Source organism: Amblyomma mixtum, chromosome 2, assembly GCF_055824585.1.
Source record: "Amblyomma mixtum isolate Tamu chromosome 2, ASM5582458v1, whole genome shotgun sequence".
Classification (NCBI taxonomy): Eukaryota; Metazoa; Arthropoda; class Arachnida; order Ixodida; family Ixodidae; genus Amblyomma; species Amblyomma mixtum.
The window spans coordinates 21052781-21077003 of record NC_143013.1 but is presented as its reverse complement, the minus strand read 5'-3'; the positions used below and the strand labels follow the sequence as shown (position 1 = coordinate 21077003).

The following is a 24223-nucleotide window of genomic DNA, read 5'->3' as shown; positions in this document are numbered from 1 at the left end:
GAACAGCAAGCGGTTGGGTAGTTTCGGATTCGGGCGCGCGCGCAACTGCTCGTCCAAGAAAGCGATCGCCAGCGGGAGCGAGCCGGATAAATGGCGCCACAATTCGCGTCCTCGCCACTCGCACCCCTCGCAGAGCGAGTGCTTTCGCGAGTTGCGTACCGCGCTCAACAGATGTAGCGAGGATAGCCGAGAGGATGACGCATCGCTATGGCGACGGCTGCTGCGAACATAGAGCTAATATACCAACTCCGCGTTTGCCCTCTATTCAAGGGCGGCAGTGAGCATGTGACCGCTCTGCGACGGCGGTCGCCCTGCATGGCTCGGTCAAGACAGCCGTGGAGTGGGACGCCTCGCAGCCGGGTCGGGGTCAGGACACGTACAGTCTGTGTCAAAAGTAACCAGGCTGCATGGTTTCTTTCTAGCTTGTATATTGAAGCCCTTGGGGCTTTCCTAAAGATCCAAAGGTGTTGGAAAGTAAGAAGACCCCCCGTTCTTACCTTTAACGGCCATTTCAGCTTCAGGTAAGCTGTAAGGGCTCCACTGTACGAGCTAGAATCAAACCATGCAGCCTGGTTACTTTTGACAAAGACGGTACCTCCTTCACTACCAGGCACTACTGTTCACGAACGCACTGCTAGGGCACCGGGAGAGTGGTGAGGACGGCAAATAAAGCGCCTCTTCCGTTCACCAACAGCGATTCCTCTTTCTGCGGCGTCGTTACTGGTTGTGTAAACTGTTCGAACCGCTGCTGGCTCTATGACGTAACGGTTTCGGCACATCGACCTTTCGGGACACAGGCTTTTTGGTCGAGTGGCGCTTGTGATGAACGTCACTTCCGACCTGAAAATGACGCGTGGTGAATGCATTGTATGGTTGCCTATGAGCATTTTTTAATGCGAAAACATTTTTTGCCTTATGAGTTGTGCCGACAGGATGTGTCACCACGGGCTGTGGACAGTAATTGTGGACAGAGCGTGTCCTCATAAACTGTCGATCATCCAGTAAGAGTGCAATTATGATTTGTAATGATTAATAAGGATTGAACTGAAAGTTTAAATGACCAAATTGCTAAATAAAATAATTTATTAAGTACTAAGGCAATTATTTTCGCCAATTCCAAGTAATTCGGAAATTTGTGGATTGCTAGTAATAGAATTCAGAGAGCAATAAAATAGTAATGAAATCAATCGATTGATAACTAATGGCACTAATTGTTCAACCATAACTATCAGTTATTAAGTGATCGGTTAGCCACACAAATTGATAATTAACTAACCAATTAGTTTAACTGATCAGATAACTAACTGATGAAATGATTGCCATCAGTGATTGCTTAAGAAAAGATAATGTTGATGTCGTGCGTAGTTACTTGCATGATCGCGAAACGTTCTAGCAACGGGACCCATATCTTTGGATGTGGTCTAACCGAAGTTAGAACGGAAGTTGAAGCGTAAAGTTGTGCAGAAACGGCAACCAGGTAAAAGGCTTAGAAGAAATAGTAACGGAGGAGTCGACGGAACTCAAAATTCTTTCGCATTTCCGCAGGTAAGGAGATTTAAGTGCACCTTTATTTTTTATTGCGTAAGCAATACAGCGCCAGGTTTCGAGCCGCCGCGTAGCTCCCGGCGTTGGCCACGGTTGACCTTCAGCCGCAGCGAGGCCAAACAGATGGAGCGCCGTTTCCATAGCAACCGTTTCAGCCGCGCTCCACCAGGCGGCAGGATCATCGCTGCGCCGCTGCCGCGCGCCTAGTCGCGTGCTCTCGACGCATGTGTCGGAATGTGGAGAGAGGAAGCGGGACGGAAACGGGGAATAAATACGCGCGTTCGCCTCGGGCAAAACAGTTGCTGTACGCAACTTGCCTGGGTTGACCAGAGCTAAACCTCAGCTAATTTTATTTGCAGAGCACGCGGGTTGTTATGTTTGGGAGATAAAGGGAGAGGTAGAAGGAATAAAACATGCTGCCATGCTGGTCAGTTCGACGTTAATGTCGTGGCAGCGCAAAGAAATATGGCGACAAGGCAAGGATGAGACACGGCAGCGCTAAATTTATGTTTTGAATGCAAGCAGGACGTGAAAAAGTGGATAGAACTCTCTGAAGCTGAAGCCAAAATCTTATGCCCTGCCTGGCGTGATTCACAGCCCAAGCTACACAGGTAATTGGCCCAATATTGGAAACATATTGGCAGAGGCCGGCCGTACAAAGGGCCAGAGTGAAGCCATTCATTTGCAATATTAGGCAGATTACGTGTGCTGCTTTGGAGTTGCACGCTACCAGCCACGATCATCCCAGATCGTGCTCTATCCAATTAAAATTGTCAAGAGCTGCAGAAGGCTACAGACGATGCCCAGGAATTGGGGGTTGAAGTCACAAAGCTGTCCGTACGCAAAACTGGTTCATGATTTTTGAACGCCTTTATAGCCGAAGATGATGGACGACCAAATGACACGAAAGGTACAATCTAATAACGTGACTCCCTCATAGTCAAATATTCGCTTTTTGATTTCCTGGTCGGTTTTGGTTCGGGTTGGATTCCCTGCCCCGACACTCACTTTTCTAGGACGGGGAAATTAATCAGATTTCGCGTCCCGAGGCGTCTGCACACGTCGACGGCACCCCCCGATAACAATTGATAAGGCAGGTAGATTTCGAAAGTTTCCCTTTTATTTAGGCGGTATCAGTATGTAATCTTTTGTGTGCTCCCGTCGACGTCGCCTGCGATTCCAGCGAACTTATCAACTTGGGATGAGTAGTGGCATTTAGGATAGAACAGACTGAGTTTTGCCCGATGCTCTTTCAGGCTGATCTCACCTGGCCACCTATTCGCGAAATTCCCAGGTAGCCAACAGAGCTCTCAGTAGAAAAAAAAAAAAAAGTCCTGCTGCTTTTAAGACTGACACTGAAATAACGACTTTCGGCTGGTCCAGAGAAGAATACGCTATACGGTTTAAATTTTCTTTCATTTCAAAGCAAAATATATCAATTGTAGACATTTCGTTGCTCTGATGCTATGCATGGCTCCTCTATCGCTACGGTTTTCATGTAGTACAAAACTGATTTAGGGGAGTGAGAAACTAGCCACGCTTTTCATCGCGCGATAAATATAAATATACAAGCAATGAGGTACACACGGACCCATTCAAAAACCTCATAGCTGATGGATAAGTGCTCAATACAGGGAAGCACGTAAACAAAGTACAAAAATGAACAGTTAAAATATGATACATGTCAAAGCTTGCGCGCGGAGCGCAGTGAGGTACCGGACATCTGAATATTCAAATTAATGAGCTTCTAGAAAGTGTCATCCGCTACTCAGTATCACGCCATTATAGCCAGGAGGCTAAATATCATCTGATTGCTGCTTTTCTTTACATGGCGAAAAATTCTATCAAGTAAATAAATCTAAATGACCTGCTCGGTAACTTCAAATTACTGTCAAATAATAAAAAAAAAACATATGCTTTACTGAAGCGCCAGTTTGCAGCGCATGCTGACGGACAGATAGTGCTCATTTATGAAAAATATTTCTCTGCTTAAATTTCTCTTAACGTGAACACTATTTGCTGCAATCCAACACCATGATGCAAACCTTGCTTCATGTAAAAGGCTAAGACGATGAAGACATTGGACAAGTTATTTTAGAAAAGGTGGTGAGTCTTTTTAGTGGGCCCTGACCGAACCTTCTTCAGGCTGGTACCCCTGTCAACAAGAATGGGAGCCTAAAACTGCAGATGTAGTACAACTCTGCACCAACGGAATTCTATTCGCTATACAGGGTGTTTCACGTAAGACTTTAAACAATTTTTAAAAATAGACTTTTTTTAAACAACAAGAGCGCTTTGTTTCGGCTTAACAGTGTCAGCGTTGTAGCGCATCAGAAATCAGCAAAGATCTGATAACTAGCAGGCTGGTTAAATAACGTTGAATAGTTAACTTTATAACTATTACTGTTAGGCGCCTTAATTAATGAGAAACAGATAGCTTACCGTGAGTAACATCCATATCAGTTTTTAGAATTTCGAAAACGCGGTTACCCTCGGCGCTGTGGGCGAACAAATCTGGCTATTTCCACGAGTTACGTGCACTGGAGAGGTTGCTTTGCCTGCAAGCTTCTGTAAAGCGCATGCGTTTTGGCGCAATGCAGCCAAAATTTGTTGGGCCACAGCGCAGAGGCTAACCGCGTTTTCGAAATTCTAAAAGCTGATATGGATATACGGTGGGCTACACGCCTATCAATAATTGAGGAGCACAACAGTAATCGTTATAAGGTTAACTCTTCAGTATTAGTTAAAAAGCCTGCTAAGTAGCACATCTTAGCTGCATTCACGTGTAAGTACTTACGTCACCGCTGACAGCGCTATGCCGGAAAAAGCGCTCTTCCAACTTAAAAAAAAAAAAAACTATCTTTAAAAACTATGCAAAGTCTTAGGTGAAACACCCTATATATTGTTTTCAACAGAGAGTAAAGGTAGACAGAATGCGTTATAATTTGGTGGCCTTGACACTACGTGCAGACAGCCTCGACGAGTTCTCTTCAATAGTAATGTTATCAACGTCCACGCGAGCCTCTAAAAAGTAGTGAGTGGAAGTGTACTTGCACAAAAACGCGGCAGGCAGCATGCAGAAATCAGAGAGACATATTGTACCGCTGACGAGTGCTGACTGAAAACCTTCAACAATGTATAAGTACACTGCTCCACAAACAAGTCTAGCTCGCGCGAAAGGCACACTGCAGAGTAAGTTCGCGTGGTCTGAGATTAATATCATATAATGAATCCGCTTCCGTCTGGGTCGTCATTTACTTCTCACGCCTTGAGAAGTGAAATTTAGACAAACAGGCAGCGACAAATATCTGATGCGCAGCCTGAGTGTCTGTGCATGTAGGTGATTCCAGCAGAGTTTCCTTTGGTATTGTGCGATCAAGCGGTACAAGAACCAAAACGAAAAATGTACCTGGTAGCGAACTCGACTTCTGCACAAACTTGATCACTGTTCTGCATTACGTAGTATTATTAGTAGCAAACCTGCTGAGTAGTAAAAAAACCATAGAAAAGAAGAGACATCAGAAACAGAACCACACTCCAGGCAGCTTAGCTGGGTGTCTTGTTGGGTGGGTGAGCCCGAGAGCATCAGCATAGTTTAATCGGTGAGTTAATTCACTCGGATAAATTCACCGTACAGCGCAGTCAGGGTGGTCCCACTCCGCGGCCGAGAGAGCACCCCGCCGCCGCGCCTAATCCTTGATTAGTCTGGCTCCGGCTGCATCTCGCACGCGCTCAGCAGGCGCGCAAAGTTTCGGTTTTGCCGTGGCCTCGCTGCCGGCCTGGCTGCTCGCCTGGCGCCCTCGCGCGGCGCGGCGCGGCGCGAACGCGTGGAGAGGGAACTGAGAGAGTTGAGGAGGAGAAGAGAGGTGCTCCAGGTGAAACAGTTATGCCCGCGTTCCCCTTTGCTCACACGAGTGATGTCGTGGGCTCGCTTTATCTCGCGGGGCGGAAGGTCGTCCGAAGTTGCATTCGTTGACGCAGTCACATGTTCGGCGACGCGATTACTCCGCTGTGCCCGCACTCTGTTGTCCCAGTGCGCGCGATAGCGAAGGTAGGGGCGGCGCAGAGTGAGTTAATCTCCCAACAAAGAAACCGAGGACTCGCCGAGTGAGTGACAGCGGTCCGCCAGCTTGCAGAGGTAGCGAGTGAAATGGGGACCGCGCGAGAGATTCCTGGCGCATCAACATCGACGTCACTGAGTGAAGGTGAGCGCGCAGATTCGTACGTGGTCGACGTGGTGCGGGGACACAGTGGCGCTTTAGAGGCCAAGTACAGAGGTTATTCGTTCACGCTGGAGCGGGAACACCACCCGCGCTACTGGTGGCGCTGTGCGGTTAAAACTTGTCCATCGCGGCTCGCCACTATGTCGTTGACGACCGAGCATTCGATGCTTAAGTTCAGGGGTCACGACGAGGCAGAGCATCAGAAGAAAAGTGAAGACTCGCAGAAGAAGAATGCGAGGAAGAGGCGATACGATGCAGTCTTCAGTAACCAGGTATGTAATGTTCCCGCCAGCTGCCGCTACTGTTGCGGCAGGGTAACCGAGTAGTTTGCACCCGAGCAAAGGATGAACTGAAGCCGCTTTTGCGCATATTAGTTGAGGCGGCCAGAGGACAGCCTCACGGGACGAGCGGAATGGGGCCCTGCAGCCATTGGGCATTGCAACGCTCTCCAACAACCCATATAACGACTAGCTAGTACTATTGTGCCTTATCGGCTTATCTGGAGATATCGCCATATCACCTAATATGTAATTACCCAGTCGTCGGATGCGTGGTCGGATTATCGCTGAAGTGACATTTCCTTCTCTGAATGCACCCACGAATGAAATATGCATCATATATACAATTGTCATTGGAGTGACGAATTACCGGTTCCGCAATTGTGCCTTCAAACATTGTGCAAGGGGCAAGTGAGAAAGACGGCGACAGTAAAGCAAAACAGTATAATAAGGGAGTAATTACTCATTGGCATCCACCCAAGCGCAGCCATACGGCTACAAAGGAAAGCTATACAGCTTTCTCAGAAACTTCGTAGTTAAAGAAAAATTCGTCCTGGTCCGGGGTACGAACCCGGAACCACCGCCACACCGGAGCAGTCGCTCTACCAATTGAGCTAACCGGGACGGCAAGCTTATGGTAGGGCGAGAGCGAATTGATCAGTAACTCGAAGTGGGAAGAGTGTTGGTCAAATGTTTAGGGGAATCCCCCAAGGTGGAGTAGATTTGTAATAAGGGAGTAATTACTCATTGGCATCCACCCAAGCGCAGCCATACGGCTACAAAGGAAAGCTATACAGCTTTCTCAGAAACTTCGTAGTTAAAGAAAAATTCGTCCTGGTCCGGACCAGGACGAATTTTTCTTTAACAACGAAGTTTCTGAGAAAGCTGTATAGCTTTCCTTTGTAGCCGTATGGCTGCGCTTGGGTGGATGCCAATGAGTAATTACTCCCTTATTACAAATCTACTCCACCTTGGGGGATTCCCCTAAACATTTGACCAGCACAACAGTATAGTACGCCTAGTACATGCAGCTTGTACATTCGGAGCGACACCATTTGTTTATTCTAGTACAAATACCTTCCATGAAGTGTTACACCGCAAGTCTTGCCAGTCGATTGTTAATGCGTAAAATCTGATGAAATTTGGGCGCTATGTTTGCATCGTTTAGGAGATGCAACTTTCTATAGATAGAAAGGCTGATTTTGCGTTTGATGAATATCAACAAACAGTGAAAATAAACTCAACAGCGCTTCTGTTATACTAGCGACGCCGTTCTGCAGGTCTGGTTTGAACTTTACATTACTATTCAGACCACAACCTCAGTATTACAGGCTCTGTTAAAATGTTTAAATAATTTAACGCAAACGTTACCTGTTAACCTTAGCAAGCAAGGGGCGTGTGAATTTAGAAATTTTGGATACGAACTGAATATGTTTATTGTTCTGTTCATATTCAATTCGAGAAATTGATATTCGAGAATTCACGAACATTTGAAAATTTCAGAAATTCGGAACATTAGGCAAGGATACACTATCGCACCGCACCGCCGTTCCTAAATCCCACTATGGCAAGTACAGAATATCTGGGCAAATTATCGAAACACCGAGTTTAAAGTATCAGGAAACCACTAAAAAGGCTTCCTCTTCGCTTTCTTCTCAGTCAGGTTTTGCGTGGACCGGCCATATTTACAGGCTGATAGGCTTGTTCCTGTTGCGAAAATCCGCTATATGGCTTTCCCACATATCATGCGCGATGACAACAAGGTGCCTTCCACCTGCTTAGAGCAATCATAATTGGAAAGCGCCTAGTTTTCTTTTTGTTATCCTGCTACAATGTGTTACATACCTAACACCCACACCCATCTCCGTTTTGAACCTCAAAAATTATACCTGTTTTCGTACCTCCGACCACATGTGTGCTTAGTTCTAGAAGTGCTCAGCTGAAACATTAACACACTCTGCGAGCTGTGAGCCATTCGTTGTGAAGTCAACATGCGAAGTTTTGGCAGTGTACCTTCGGGCGTGTATCTGTGGAAGTTCGCCGTCTCAAGCGCAAATGAGCCGACTCGGACTTCTTGTACGCGACGTGTAACCTGGGAAGTTAATACCAGAAGCAAGGAAAAAGCGTGGTCGCTTACAAACAAACAAACAAACAAACAAACAAACAAACAAACAAACAAACAAACAAACAAACAAACAAACAAACAAACAAACAAACAAACAAACAAACAAACAAACAAAGTGCGAAGACCGTGGCGTTTAGCAAGTCAAAATTCTCAATAGAAGAGATATAAATATAAATTACAGTAAACCCTTCTCCACTTTCAAAAATGAATGTAAGGGAGCTCCTCTCTGTAGCGATGTCACCTATACTAATCACTAAAATTTCTCATGCAAGCATGTTGTAGCCCATTTTTTTGTTTCATAATTAGTGATTCTGTGTTCGCGTCTCTGTACTCTTGTTTGGGCTCATATGTCCATAATGCCTTGTTTTTCAGTAGGCTGGAATAACCCTTATGTAGAACTTCGTTATTTGATGTAGTGTTTCATGTTAGTCTTGGTCTTTTATTTATATACTGATCGTTCATTTATGACGCAAATTCTTGTCAAGCGCTTCTGTCTTTTTTTTGCTGAGTGTGTATGTATTTTCCTCTTACAATGCTTACTTTTGTGCCTACTTTTCTTTGATTTTGTTTTTTTTTTGTTTTTGTCCTTATCAACAATACTATTTTGTACCGGCCTGCCGGACTTTTGTAATTTGTATGTTTGTTTGTCTTGTAGTGGGGGGCTGAGGCCCTGTCAGGCAACATTGTGCCTTTAGCCTCAGCCCCTTCTTAGGCAAACGTCTAAGCAACAAATAGAAAGAAAGAAAGAAAGAAAGAATTTGCGGCTGCTCGTTCGTGCAGCCCGCGAGGAAGATCGGCGACTTCCGGTACGTGCTGAAGAAAGAAACTGAGAACCTGCAGTACTGGCGCTGCGAGTACGTGGGCTGCCCTGGACGGTGCTGTACCGACAACAGTTTCCGGGTGGTGGCCGGACCGACGGATCACCAACAAGAGCTGCATGCCGATATGGACCAGCGCCACTCCGCGACCTCCCGCGAGACAGAGTACGCCAGCCAGAGCCTTCTCCATACTCAGAAATCCTCTACAAGTGCATTTTTCATCGGGAACTTGTTTATGAGCTCAGTGTTTGGCATGTCATATGATGCACCGTAACAATCGATATATCCGCAGGTCCCTCCTCGGGAAGCTTGCAGCTTTCTGCCGTTTATTTCTAAAAAAGGCACCCCGTAGCTTTTTTATATGGCAGTCATAACTACTCGGTTCGACAGCGCAGGACAAACTTTAAAACCAAGAGTTTACTACGCATAGGATGATTAGACAATTCCCATCAATATGTTCATAACAGCATCTTGTAATATTCCGCAGTCGTCCCGTAATTAAAAGCGATGTCCTAGAAAGCTGGACTCGCTTAACGAGGAGCTAAGGAGCGGGAGGGTATATAGCTCGAGCCCGATTGCCGGTTGAAATTCGTAGACACAGCAGTCCATCATCCCATTCAGTAGGGCCAACTATTTGGACGCTGTAGATGGAGTAACGGTGGAAATGGCAAAAAAAAAAACAATTTTAGTTGTTTATAAATGGCTAACAAATGGTAAACTTAGTTGTATCTCTTCCTCAGCCAGCCATAGCTTTCTGCTCAGACAAAAACGTTCCACTGACACTTTGCTAGTGAATCAGAAATCGGGACCTTTCTTTTTCTATTATGTGGGTGGTCCTTTACGGTGAAGTGATAGCACTCGACACCCCGCACTTCCGTTTATATACTCACACAGTCAGATGTTGTCACGAAGGCAAAAAATGCACAGGAACACCTGATTACATTGACTTTTAATTCGATAGCATTAGAAGCTGTTGAGGGCCGCCGCGGTGGCTCAGCGGTTATGGTGCTCGGCTGCTGACCCAAGACGCTTGTTCGATTCCGGCCGCGGGGATTGAATTTCGATGGAGGCTAAATACCAGAGGCCCGTGTGCTGTGCGATGTCAGTACACGTTAAAGAACCCCAGGTGGTCGAAATTTCCGGAGCCCTTCACTACGGCCTCCCTCATAGCCTGAGTTGCTTTGGGACGTTAAACCCCAATAAACCAATAAACCAAACCAAGCTGTTAATATATTTAGGGATGTGACGTCACTTCCGGTCTAGTGATGTCCCTGCCCTCCAGCCAATGGGAATTATCAGGTGTGGTGACGTCACCTTCCCTCAGCCAATGACCCGGTCTGGTCAGGTCTCTTACGACCAGCTAACGAGAATGACCAGGTCTGGTGACGTCATTTTCCCCAGCCAACGAGAATTATTCGCTCTGGTGACGTCGTTTTCCTGCGGCCAGCGGTATAATTTTATGACCGATGGCACAATTTTTTTTTCCCCGATGACACTTTTATTACCATCGCAATACCACTCCAGGCTTACTCGTGGGGAGCCGGGTAAAATTATCCTTCATGGTGCCGTGAATGACGCAGGCGTGATCGGTGCCCTGGTGGCCACCGCGGTGGACCTGCTGGTGTTCTCGGCGAGCCCGCCCACCCTGCAGGTGTAGATTGAGATCCTCATGACGGTGCCCATCCTCTGGCTTCCTACATACATCGTCACCCGCGGACTGGTAAGCTCCATGTTCTCGATGCGCTGTTAGAGCCCCGCGGGAGTAGGTCAAGAGCAAATTCAAGCCCTCCTTAGAGCAGTGAGATCTTGATACTCGTTGGTGAACACCGGGCAGGGCCGGATTAAGAAAAGTGGGGGCCCTGGGCTAATGCGCATCTAGGCCCTCTCTCCCTTTTCCTCCACTGATCCCCGTGCCCCCTGCTGCACTACTCGAGCCGCCGCGGTGGCTCAGTGGTTATGGCGCTCGGCTGCTGCCCCGAAAGACGCCGGTTCGATCCCGGCCGCGGCGGTTGAATTTCTTTGTGGGAGAAATTCTAGAGACTCGTGTACTGTGCGATGTCAGTGCACGTTAAAGAACCCCGGTGGTCGAAATTTCCGGAGCCCTTCACTACGGCGTCTCTCATAGCCTGAGTCGCTTTGGGACGTTAAATCCCCATAAACCAAACCACTACTGGAATGTATCCCATGTTTCATTGTAATTCCACCTAATTAAAATGAACGAAGTGCGATCAATGGGATTCGTGTAACAGTAACGCAGTAGCATTAGTTTTGCGCACAAAACACTACGGGACTCTTGGAACGCGCGACACGTGTCCGTCGGTGCCCGAGCGCCGAACGCCACGGAAGAGCCGCGTGAGCCGACCGACATCATGCGAGGCTGCATTGCAGCTAAATTGCAGCGCGCTGCGTGCGCCGCCTACTCTCCTTTTTCACTGACACCGTGCACAAGCCGACAGACAGGTTTTTGTTCGCAGCACTGTTTTAATGCTAACGCATTAAAGAAAAGCAGGCTGAGCTAGCTTCCTACAGTCGAGCTGGGTGCTTCGGCAGCGACTACGAAATAGAAACACTCGTTAATTAGTGCCCCGAGAGGGTAATATTAAAAGTTGTTAAAATTAATTTGACTACACGATGAACGTTTACTACTGCCCTCACGAGGTGCATTTGAATAGCAGAATTAAAGTCCTGGATGAGTGGTGAGCGTGCTCGGCGCTGAGCCGAGTATCCGGGTTCAAATCGAGCCGCACGGCGGCCGCGTTTTGATGGAGGCGAAATGCAAAAATGCGCCCATATGCTGTGCGATTTCAGAGCACGTTAAAGATCCCCAGGTGGTCGAAATTATTCCCGAGAGCTCCAAAACGGCACCTCTTTTTTTTTTTTTTTTGCTGCCGTGGTGAATCAGTGGTCATGGCGCTCGGCTGCTGACCCGAAAGATGCGGATTCGATCCCGGCCACGGCGGTCGAATTTCGATGGAGGCGAAATTCTAGAGGCCCATGTACTGTGCGATGTCAGTGCACGTTAAAGAACCCCAGGTGGTCGAAATTTATTGGCAGTCTGCTATCATTTTCTTGTACTAATGAATTATTTTTTGGGGCAAAACGTAATGCTCTTGCTTCACTGTCGGGCGACGTCCTTTGCAAATTTGTAGCTTGACACAGTAGAAAGAAAGACTGTGCATCCATCAAGGCGTTACAAATGCAAACTGTGGGCTTTGCACCAGATCTCCTTATTTGTTATTCAAAGAAAAGTCGTGGGAAAGTATATAGTACTTGCCAATTAATGCTCCAAAGCTAGACAGAGGACATTGAAGGATGCCCTGCTGCGGGGTCCAGGTTACTTTTGACCACCGGCAGTTTTGTAATGTGTACTGGCATTCATGCATTTTAACAAAATATTGTTAAAATGCATAAATGCTGCTGTCAGTGTAGTCGGCATTAAGAGAAAAAATTCCGGTAGCCCTCCTGTCACTAAGTCACGTGACCTTGTGACGTTATCACAACCTGGATCTCAGAAACCCCACCAGTGGCTGTGTTTGAAACAGCCGCTGTTCCAAACATAGCCACCTTCTGTGGCAGTGGCACATCCCTTAACCGCTCCTCCACTGTGCCAGGATCGGTAGGAGGACTTCCTCCGTTCAATAAATGTAAAGTAGGGAATGGCCAATATTGCATACTTGGGCATGTAGGTAGAACCTAGGCGACAGAGGAGGACTACTTGTGCGAGTGGTATCAGTAATGCTATTGCATTGTATCCTTAAGTGTGGGTTAAGCGTTACATGATGGCGTAGGAATTTTTAAGTGTAGGTTAAGCTTTACATGATGGCGAAGGAACGAATAGTTTCCATGGCTGTGAAGTGATATGCCAAGAAAACCCTAGGCCACTGAAGGGACCATTTACGCTATCACATCATACCCTGAAGGCGGGGCTTAAATGCTCCATCAGGTTTTTGTCCCTAGCTAAATGCATATGAGCATTGAAACCGTGGTGTGGTGCTCGTCAGCTAAGTGCCTAAGCCACTCAGTTTTTGTGTAAACATTGGTTAGGGCGCTTAGCTTGTACTAGCTAAGTATAATAAGCCTCTTAGTAATCAACTTGCCTAACTTTGTTTTCTGGTGGCAAGATGTATTAGGCTGTTTCATTTCGACCAAGTTGTCTATCCACTGGAGAGAGAACTTAGAGCAGTCAGAATAATGAACACAACAGGAAGGGCACTTCTCACTGTACTTCCGGTGGTTGACCCTCTTGTCTGTCCTGGCTTCACTTGTTGCATCAAGTTGCTGATCGTATGGTTCTACACAGGGCGCGTGGCTATTGAATACTTGGATCCAAACCCCGAAGTGCAGAAGAAGTACGCCTTCAAGTGTCACCGTGCCAAAGACAGCAATGGCATCGAGCTCATCTACCCTGTGAACGCAACTGTGAACGCATTCCACAACTTGTACAACACATTTGCGGCGGGAGACAGTGACGGCCACGTGAACATCTGGGACGGCTTCAAAAAGAAGCGTCTCTGTCAGTTCCACAAGTACCCATCGAGCATTGCATCCCTGGCCTTTAGCCATGATGGCTCGCTGTCGGCTATTCATTCCTCTGCGAACAGGGCGAGATTCATAAAAAACCGCACGACGCCATCTTTGTGCGTCGTGTCACTGATCAGGAGACAAAGCCGAAACAACTCCATTATCACTGACTTGTTTTTGTTTTATTTCTTTATTTTATTCAATAAACATGAATGTTTAACTCTGAACACCTGTACTGTCTCCACTTCAGCACCCCTTTTGAAGTGACCTTGTGAATTGTTCTTTTTCCGTTTTCATTTTGCTGGATGACTTTTGAGCTTATAAGCTTTTAAGCAACAGACATTAGCTGCATATGGAAAGTGTACAGCTTGGTTGATTTCAAGAAGCAAAATTGGTTGTTAGTAAGTGGAGCTCAATGCTCACAGTACTTTCATCCAATATTTTCCTTGTTTGCATTAGCTGAACTCAAATTAGAATATCGAAAATTCGAACTCGCCAGAATCGAGCTTTTGGTTCATTCGAACTGACGAATTGGCCGCGTCTGAATTACGTGTATCTCAGTAAGAAAAAATGCCCACTAATTTGAATGCACGAGCGAGTGCCACTGTTAATTCGCTCAGTCTGAGCTGAGATTTGCCATCGGGCATCCGCAGGCCAGAAGTTGAGTGGTCGCATGTCAGTAACCACGGCGAACGATTGCATAAGCTGCCACGCGCAGTCTGCTGCGCTGAAATTGGCCATGGTTTCTTTGCGGCAACCGAAAGCTCCTCGCGAACATAAACGTAAGCCCAGCTGTGCTGCTGAGAAACGTAGCAAAACATTTTAAAATTCTATGTTTTGGGCATAGGAACGTTTCTTTCCGCTTGGTAAGCGGCTTTGGGCAGAGTTTCGTGAGAATAGTATGGCAACACTGGGATAGCAGACGGCGAGTACGTCTCACGAAACTCTGCCGCGGCTTTTGTGGAAACCCTCGCACATTGACTTACATTAGAGGAGTGAAGACTGTCACCAGCGCTGAAATCACATACACAGCCAGTTTAAACCACTAGAGTGGTTTATCACTGAAACAATGTTATTTATTTCTGTCACCAATATCGGCAACTGTTATTTTGCTGGTCCTGGACTAGGGTGACTCGTATCCCCATCGAGGCGCCTAGTTGTGGACGTGATGTCACTGCGTTGTTACCGTGGTGGCAGTCGTAACTTTAAAAAAAATATATCTAGAAAATCAGAGCTAAATATAATGATTTACTTGTAGTGGCAAACAAAAAAGTCAGTGGTGGGAATGCTGCGGCGATTGCGCAAACTTGCGCCTTTATATTAAATCTGATACATGCTGCTACAAAATGCCGAGGGGCTGCACATGCGCGGGAAGGCTTAGCGCGGTTTACGTGTCCGCTGTTTGGAACGCCTTTGTCGGTGACTGCTTTGCACCCGCCGCGGTGACTCAATTGTTAGGCGCTCGGCTACTGTGCCGCAGTACCTGGGTGCGAACCCGACCCCGGCGGCCGCGTCTCAATGGAGGCGAAATGCGGAAGGCGCCCGTATTCTGCGATGTTAGTGCATGTTAAAAATCCTCAGGGGGTCGAAATTATTCCGGAGACCTCCACTGCGGCACCGCGGGTGCACAGTACCATGTAGTAACTGAGCTGACGTCGCATGAACAGAGGCTTCGGACGACGTAAGCGGGACTCGTCTCAGGATATTAGGGACGGAAACTACCTCGACCGGGTAGTTTTGCCGGTAGAAATCCGTTAATGCATTAGAGTTGGAGCGCTTCCTATTGGGTCGTCACGATGGACGGAGAGGGCCAAGGCGCAGCTCCTTAGAGAAAAATACTCGGGGGATGGAAGCACCGTGGAGTCTCCGCTGGGAGCATTTCCCGCAAGGTAGTAGCCTCGGCAGTTATTCGAGCAGATTTGGGATGGCTGAAGAGGATACTACAACGCTAGGAATTACTCAGGAAGGCGCCAGCACCATTCTTTGCGATTACAAGACGGTCCTCCGCAACATTGCGCGAGGGCGAATCTCCGCCACCGAGTACCACGATGCCAAAAGGCAGGAAAGTTATTGGCCTGGTTTGGGTCCCGGCTCATGAAGGGGCCGCTCACCAGTACGCTCGAGGTTTTGTCAGCCGTGCTGGTGAGGAAGACTCCGACGCGGGGACCTTGCGAATTGAGACGCTGGACAGCTGCCAGGCCATTGCGAGTTATTACAGAGATCTTAGGGGCGAGTCTGCCTCCCCCGAATACGTCGCTGAGCCGAGATCAAGCCACCACGGGGAGGCGACTGCAGACACGGTCGCTGCCAAATTCATGGATCAGTGCGAATATATTTCTGATCTAGTAAATCCTTACTGCCAGCGTTGCGGTGAACTAGCAACGCTGGATCACATAATTTGGGGTTGCGCGGAGGATCTGTCTCCAGCAGGCCTGGTTATAGCTCCCTCAAAAGCATGGGAAGCGTACAGTCCAAGGCCGTGGCAAGAGTGCAAGATGTAGCCAGAAATATTTTTCGAGGGTGTCATTCGCCGCCGGTAGAAAAGTAAAAGAAAGCCTGCGCCCAAACAGTATCGTAGTCCATAGAGTTAAAATACTTTTAATTGCTTTCATAAAGCCGAAGGGTCCGTCGTTTCGTTCACTCTAATCTCTACATAAAATACTTGTGCACACAGGATTGCGTGAACTTGATTCGCAGAGAACATACGTAAAAAACGAAAAGTCGCGGCAGTTTCAACTATTTTCATGTGATTTACAGCAACACAAGAGCTTCTGCTCAATAGCAAAGTCAGCAACTGCGAACGAATGGTATTTGTCAAAATTTATACTTCATGCATGTAAACCTGCGCCCGGCCGCAGAGGCGCTTAAAAAAAGCACTTTTTATTTTCGTAATAGTTTATGATCATTTGAGGACAACGCAAAGGATGAAAAAGTAGGCTGACGTGAAAAGGTATGTTTAATCGGGTGAACTGTGCCTACTGTTAAAAGGAGTGCCATACTTCGTGCGGTAGCGAAGAGGTGTGATTCTTCTCAGCAATAAGTTCCGCTTCCTATTCTAGAGCCACGACAACGTAGTACATACATCAATCTTTTCAGGAATAAACCGACAGTCTTCTTATTTTTGCTTTTACATTTTAATATATCGATGCGGTGTGTAAATAGCATCGGCGAAATAAAAAGGCCGAAAGGTGTGAGAGAGAGAGGAGATGCGGCACTCAGAAAATTTCGGGGGGGGGGGGGGGGGGGGAAGGGGTGCTCTGGCACTGACCCCGCAATGTGCAATATTCGCAACATTCGCAATATCCACAATATTCGCAATGTGCTTTCCTTCACTGTTTATGCTCTAGTGATATAATGGTAACGTTCCAAGGCGCCCGTTCAAGTGAGCGCGGTTTCATCGATAACCTGCCTTATTCCGTTGCCGTCTCTCCTATCGGGGTGAATAGGTGACGTTGCACTTGCATGAAGCAGCCTGAAAAAAGTCAGTCGAGCGCGGTAGGGCGAGAGCCTAAAACTTAGGTGAAACAATGCGATCGCCGCCTAAAAAAAAAAGAAACAAAGGTTTTTGCTGTAGCCTCAGATGGAACACGTGCGAAGTAAGGCAAAAGATAAGGTCACACCCGCTTGTTCTCGGCACGGCGGGCGAGAATTCGCGAGATTAGGCCTAAGTCTACCGGGCAGTAGCGATGCGGCGGCAGCATGGCCGCGCCCTTTCAGTGTTGCTCGGGTGTAATTATCTTAATTATTGGTGACGTTGTTGGAAACTGACCTTGACTGAGTGAACTAATGAAACCCTTCCTGCCTCGCTCGTCGAACTGTGATGTCTCCTGAAGCCCTGCATTAATTGGGGCCTTGAAAGTATTGTCAAGTTAGAGTCGAACCAGAATTGAAGAACCCAGCTATTACCGCGGCGCCTGACAACGTCGTGCTTGTGCCACCTGTTCGCCTGTCCATCGCTAAACACGGCGGATAACCTCTTCAATCACGAAACAACGAACTTCTGCAAAGGTGCCACTGCTGCCAGCCAGTCAACGAAGTGCGGTGTTTTCGGCGTCGCCCCTTCAAAGGGGGAACTCGGCTTGCATGGACGATGCCTTCCCAAAGCTTCATCCGCGGCAGCAAGAACGGTAAGTGCGATTACAATCGGTCCGTTCTGCTACTCGCACTGCTGGATTCGCGAGTTTTGCAATACTCGAGCTTCTGTTAGCGTAGAAAATGCGCTGAACGCACTTACGAAGATAGCGTAACAACTTTTATCCGGAGTGATTTCTGGCGCCAGTCGCAGAAGCACAGCTAGCTGTAAGCAGGGATAGGCAACATGCGATCATGTGTAGCTGAGGGGTGATCGCGTGTCTGTTGTTGGTCTAGAAGTTAAAGCACAGCTGCAAGCAACGATAGGCAGCACGCAGTGATGTGTAGCTGAGAGGTGATCGCTGATCTAGAAGTCAAAGGCACGCCCTGAGACGAGCGTCTCTTCTAGAAAGCAGGGAGGGAAGTAAGCACCGAAGTTGTCGCTCAGCGATTACTGCAGATTAAGGAATTAGAAGCACTGTTTTTCCCGGTACCACAGAGATGGAACTTTCGTACCAGTGGGTTTAAGCATTCTCCTTTAGGAGAGAAAAGGAAATGTGGGGAGGTTAGCTGGAAGAGGACACCGGATCGATACCCTGCACTGGAGGAAATAGATGAGAGGATGTCAAGGTGCACGAGAAACGGTAAAGCGCTGTTCTCTAAAGAATGAAAGAGCCGTTCCACTTCGTAACACCTTAGAAGCCTTCATTTTTTAGGTGATGGAAAGGCACGAGATTGGCTAGCATCGGCCCGAATGCTCCGTCTTTTGCATCGATTGCACTGGCACGCATATATTGACGAGGGGGCCCGAAGTTTCGCCGAGACTTCAGCCCACTCAAGTTGCGCTACTATGAACTATGTCGAGGGCATTTTGTTGGCACTGTGTGGAGGGGGTGGGCATTTTGCTGAACTGCGTGGAGGGCATTGTGCTGCCGGCTGCCTGCCTCAGCTTGATGTGCCGCTCTGCGTTCGCACAACAGAGTACGCGGCCCTGTAATTAGCCACAATGTGTACGCAGAGGCAGAAAACCTTCGCAACGTTGTCGCAAAAAAGCCCTTGGCGTGAAATTCCCAACTATTCGGCTCCGGCATACATGATCGTATCGCACAGATCTTCATTAACTCGTCGCGTTCTTTTATTTTTGATACCTTTTGATCGGCCACAACAAGAAGTAGGACCAGATTCATGCCAAGCCGTCGCAGACACGATGCGCTGCCAAGTTCCAATGCTATCGGGATTTGTTCGCCTATCTACGTAGCGGTTTGTTGCGATTATCTTTACAGTCACCATTCAGGTTCATAACCGCCGACGCGCGGCCTTAGCAATCGTCTTTCACCAGGACTCGCGTATGCGCGCCAGACGTGATTAGAAGGCTGGCGAAATATCGCAGTTTTGAAGCGAAAAGCTTCACTACCCGCACTACAGCCGCGCTTAGCGTGAGCCGTCGGAGCCAAGATTTGCCGCAGCTGCGCATGCGCGAAACCGAGCGACGTCACGCGTGGCGCAGGTGGCCGCAGCCGCCGCCGCGCCGACTCCGCCGCCTGACCGTTCGGCGCAGCCGCGCGCTACTGCGCATGTGCGCCGCCTCCTCACCGCCGCTACTACTGCGCGCTCGCCTCCTCGACACCGTATGACCTTTCGCTGCAGCCGCGTGTTTACCACAGTTACTACGTATGCGCAAGGAGGGCTATATAACGCGCTTGCCTACACCGTTATCGTGGTGCTCCCAGTGCATTGTGCGCGAACTGCGACAGCCATGACGTCAAGCAAAGCATAACTGAATGGTACGGCAAAACAGCGCTGACGGACGGGACGGAAGAAGATGAGACAAACACATGCGCTGAAATTTGTCAACTGTTGCTGTGGTGTGATCTACAAGGTTCCATTGTCATGCGGCCGATTTTACATCGGGGAGACCGGACGGTGCGTCAATGATCGGCTACGCGAACACGCGAAAGACATAGAAAACAAGTCACGCCGAAATAACATGGTCATTCATTTCGCAGATTGCGACAAATGTGAGGCGTTTTTAGACCAAACCACTATCATCGCCAAGTATAGAGATCACACCTCACGCCTGATATCGGAGGCCTTTCACATTCACACATTAGGCAACTCATGTGTAAGCCAACCATCGGTGGCTCTATTCCCACAGGAGATCGCTTTTCTTAATAATTGATGATATCCCGAATGTATGCCTTGTCATGTTTACACCGCAGTTTTCCCTTCTATGCTTTATATTGCACCCCTCTTTCGCAATAAACCATTTGGTTGTTAGTCAGCGCATGTGTTTGTCTCATCTTCTTCCGTCCCGTCCGTCAGCGCTGTTTTGCCGTACCATTCAACATGAACCAACCAGCCCGACTCAGCCCTCTCCTTGAAAGCATAACTGCAGCTTTTCGCTTGTATATCCAGGCTTAACCAGAGCTAAGCCACTGCCATTTTTTTTTCACTTATGATTTCGCAATGTTAGAAACTGTTCGCAGAGAAGTATGTATACGGGCTTTGCCAAAAACACCATATATGTTTCACCTAAGATGTTCAGCAATTTTTTAATATGGGCTTTTTCAGTTAGAAGAGTGCTTTTTATCTGCATAGCATTGTCAGCGGTATAGCTCATCAGAGTACTGCTAAAACATGCTAACTTGTAGGCTGGTTAACTAAACTTTGCAGTTGTTGCTCAGTTTTATTTAGTGAGATGCGTGAAATCCTTCGTGAGTAATATCCATGCCAGTTTTTAGAATTTCGAAAACGCATTTACTTTCACCCCGCCACGGTGGCTCAGTGGTTACGGCGTTCGGCTGCTGACCCGAAAGACGCGGGTTCGATCCCGGCCGCGGAGGCCGAATTTCGATGAAGGCGAAATTCTAGAGGTCCGTTTGCTGTGCGATGTCAGTGCACGTTAAAGAACCCCAGGTGGTCGAAATTTCCGGAGCCCTTCACTACGGCGTCCCTCATAGCCTAAGTTTCCTCGGGACGTTAAACCCCAATAAACCTATAAACCAAAAGCATTTACTTTCGGTGCCAACAATTTTGCCTACGTCGCGTCAAAATACACGCGCTCTCGAAAAGCTTGCAGGTGAAGCAACCCCTGCAGTGCTCGTCCAAATAGCCAAAATATGTTTGGCCATAGCGCGGAGAGCAGCTGCGTTTCAATTCTAAAAACTGATATTCATATTATTTGCGCTGGGCCACATGCCTATCAGTAAATAAGGAGACTAACAGTAATAATTAAAAGTTCACTATTTTATATCAGTTACCATCCTACTAGTTAGTAGTTCTTAACTGTATTCTGATGCGCTACACTGCGGACAATGCTGTGCTGAAAAAGCGCTCGTGTAGCTCAAAAAGCCCATTTTCAAAACTCGCAGGTCTTCTTAGGTGAAAAACTCGGTATGTAGTACAGCCTACCTAGTTCGAATCCGGGCTATGCACCGTGGCTCGCTTTGGCGGTCCAAATCTGTCGGCTGTGAGGCGAACTGTTGCTCACCTGTCCGGGACTTCCCAGAGTGCTATAGACAGCCCCAGTACACGACATATAAACAAACTTTTTTTGGCTGTTTTCCTACAGCGGTTGCATAGTCCAGCGCAACATGAAGGTTCACTGTCGCTTAGGCCGAAAGGCACCAACAACTTTTTACTGGTGTAAGGTTCGTTTACTCGCCAGCCAATAATAAAAATGGCGGTACAGTGTTGAGAAACCTAATGACTAGCTGTGCTGATGTGTGCTGTACTCAGCCTTCTTGAGGTATTGCACAGCGTTAGAGTACTTTATTTTAGGTGAATTAGGCCCGAAGTGATCGCCTGCAAATCGCCAGACTACGTATTATCGTGCTCAGCATGCAGTTCAGCGCCTGCATTCGACGTCGACCATGCAGCGGTATGCGCTACGCGGTCGCAAGGTTAGTTGGTGGAGCGTTGTCTAGGAAAAAGTAAATATAGCTGTAATTTAAACGTACACTGAATAGTAATCTGAACTCGTCTTTTTACCGCGGGAACTCGATCTACACGTTCTAGGAATTCTTAGAAATTTCGAATTATAGTCCTGTGCGACCGATTTCCTCAATTTAAATCGAATTAAACTTCCGTCTCCCGCCTTTTTTTGAACTCGCCGCAGACAGTAGGAGAAGTCAACCGATATTTCAACCAGTTCCGTGGCGGCTTGCCGCTCTGCCATCGGCGGAATGATACGTACCGGTCGGCGAAAGCAAAGAGTCCGCGCGTATTTTTATTTCTGTGGGCCTAATTTGCGGCTATGTAGCCTCTGGCTGGAGTAATTTATTCACGGCAACCTAAAAAACAAAATACAAGCGAATGCGAAGCCGCCACACGACCGCCTGAAGGGCACTTCACGCGTTAGTTGACTCCTCCTACCGTCTGCGGCGAGTTCAAAAAAAGGTGGGAGCCGGGACGTTTAATCCGATTTAAATTACGGAAATCGGTCGCACAGGACAATAATTCGAAGTTTCTATGAATGCTCGGAACGTGTAGATCGAGTTCCCGCGCTAAAAAGACTAGCTTCGATTACTCTTCGGTGCACCTTTAAAGGGGCTGCGAAACACTGCCTGGTGGAATACCGGCTATACTTCAGGTGGGTTCTTTATGTCACACAGATGCTGGCTTAAAAATAATTACAGGAATCGGTGCACAGGAACGGGAGTTATTCAGTGTAGAAATTTCAAAATACAAGCAAACAAAACGCTGCCCTCAACTCGATTTTGGCGGGGCTTCCCACTCCTATTTCGCTCTCCCAATGACGGCACCTGGCGCAACCAATCAAAACAGCCAGCCAGAGCACGTCGCGGAAGTTTGTACTCCATGGTTGCCTGCTCTCTGTGAGACTGGCAGCGTTGTTTCCATGCCAGAGCGCCCCTGGTGGTGTATTTTTATTTTACTTGCTTTGCAGGGCTTTTATCTAAGGCAAACAAATTGTTTTTGTTGATCTAATATAAAACGCAGACAGGTGACAAAATGTGTCTCTATTTATTCACACAATTTGCAGTATATTTACTGTTTGTCCGGTCATCAAGCTCGCGCCAGGTGATGTCATATCCGCTGCTAAAAACCCGCCACTGTGTGGCGACACCATCAGAGCCATGAAGTAGTTTTTGGGAGGACATTAAAATATTAAAATGCGGAATGTACGCGGTATTACCGACGCTAATAGCACCATTATAACTCACTGTATGCAATCAACATGCAAAACAGTTAACTAAGATTGTGTTTCTGGGCCCCTTTAACACACACCACACAGAAAGACTGACGGGACGGGACGGGCTCCGAACGACAGCGCCCGTCCTGTCCGCCTTTCTGTGTGCTGTGTGCTAAATTAGCCCTGTTTTTACCTTTTGTTAGATAGACACCGCTTGAATGTGTCGTGATGGACACTGCAGAAGACCATGCACTTTCTAGTACCAGCTGCGTGTATAACTTTTCGACACTGCCGGGCAACCGCTGCTTTGTGATTGGAGCTCCGCCTATAACTTGAGTATTTCAAGACATAGTGAGCGCCATGGTGTCCGTTCATGGCGTCTGTGGCAACAGTGTTCAGAGTTTCGCTTGAACAGCGTGGGATTCCCACGACTGTATGGTACACGAGTCACTGTCGCTGCTATGTCGACTTTCTTTCGATGATCCCAGGCAAAAGTTAATTCACCCAAGAAATGGTTTGCTTTGGAAGTCACATTTACAGACCTGCCTGCATTTTGTAACCGTTACGTAACTCTATGCTGAGCCACGTTGCAAACCTTACTACGTTTTCTGGCGTGCAGGGGCTTGTCAGTTCTGGTGAATGACCGTGACGTTTTGTCTTTACCGCAAAGTCAGTTTTTTTTTAGTGCTTCGGCAGTAGACGGATCAGTACCGAGGCACTTGATCGTCATTACCTATGGCGTCTTAAAAATCACCCTCAGTTCCCTCTGCCTGCCAGGTAGCACCGAAGCATTAGACCAATGTGACATTTTTCTTTTGGTCAAACGTTAATTAAGTTTTCTTAATGACCTTTTTTAATAATTTCTTTACGTTACAGATGAACATCCTTGTAAACTTTTTCTAACATTAATTAAACATTATAACAACGTAAATGTAATATTGTCGAAAATAATGAAGCAACCCTGCACTAGTATGCAGGCCCACCATTGTGACAATTTAATCAACGCTTTGCAAGGACCAGCAACGAAGGCGACACTTCGTCTCCACAGTAGAGCACAACATGCGACTAGAATGTACTTACCTCCGAAAGCATGCAGTGGAGTCAAGCTTACACGCCCATTACTGAGAGGTGTCTCATGAGTGGTAGTAGCGAAATGATAATAAGCAGTTTAACAAAATATTCTGCTTGAGCATGTTACCTATGGCGGGCACAATCTAAGAGATTTAGTTGCGCGAAGCACCGCTAGTTGAAAAACATGTTTACTGTAAAATTAGTGGAGAGTGTTCTGGGACTCGGTGCTAGAAATATATCTGCAGTGTTTTATAGTTATGATTCAAATATAATAATGTTTAATAAACAATAAGGAGACATTGCTGACTTGGAACGTTAAATTTTTAACATTATAACAAGAGTTGAAAGCCAGGATTGGAATAATATTTAAGTTCAGTGTTAAACTAATTTTTATGTGTAACATATAAACTTAAATATTA

The 24223-nt window shown here is 47.3% G+C and overlaps 1 protein-coding gene and 1 long non-coding RNA gene across 3 annotated transcripts in view; both read left to right on the top strand.

The window, feature by feature from the left end:
- Positions 1-5467: 5467 nt before the first annotated feature.
- Positions 5468-13737, top strand: LOC149358633 (uncharacterized). Of its 2 annotated transcripts, none has more exons than XR_016288706.1 (4): positions 5468-5750; positions 8952-9154; positions 10570-10709; positions 13290-13737. XR_016288706.1 is itself a non-coding variant. In XM_089570774.1 (4 exons), the coding sequence occupies exons 1-3, from the start codon at positions 5909-5911 to the stop codon at positions 10649-10651; spliced, it is 417 nt and encodes a 138-aa protein (XP_089426900.1). In that variant the 5' UTR covers positions 5767-5908; the 3' UTR covers positions 10652-10709; positions 13290-13737. The 2 variants fall into 2 exon arrangements, 1 of the variants encoding a protein (XP_089426900.1); XM_089570774.1 differs by lacking the exon at positions 5468-5750 and adding an exon at positions 5767-6040.
- A 3055-nt stretch (positions 13738-16792) lies between these two features.
- The window catches only part of LOC149358632 (uncharacterized), a 58647-nt gene continuing 51216 nt past the window's right edge, over positions 16793-24223 (top strand). Inside the window, exon 1 of the long non-coding RNA XR_016288234.1 lies at positions 16793-17637. This is a non-coding gene — a long non-coding RNA (uncharacterized LOC149358632). The remainder of the gene's footprint in view (positions 17638-24223) is intronic.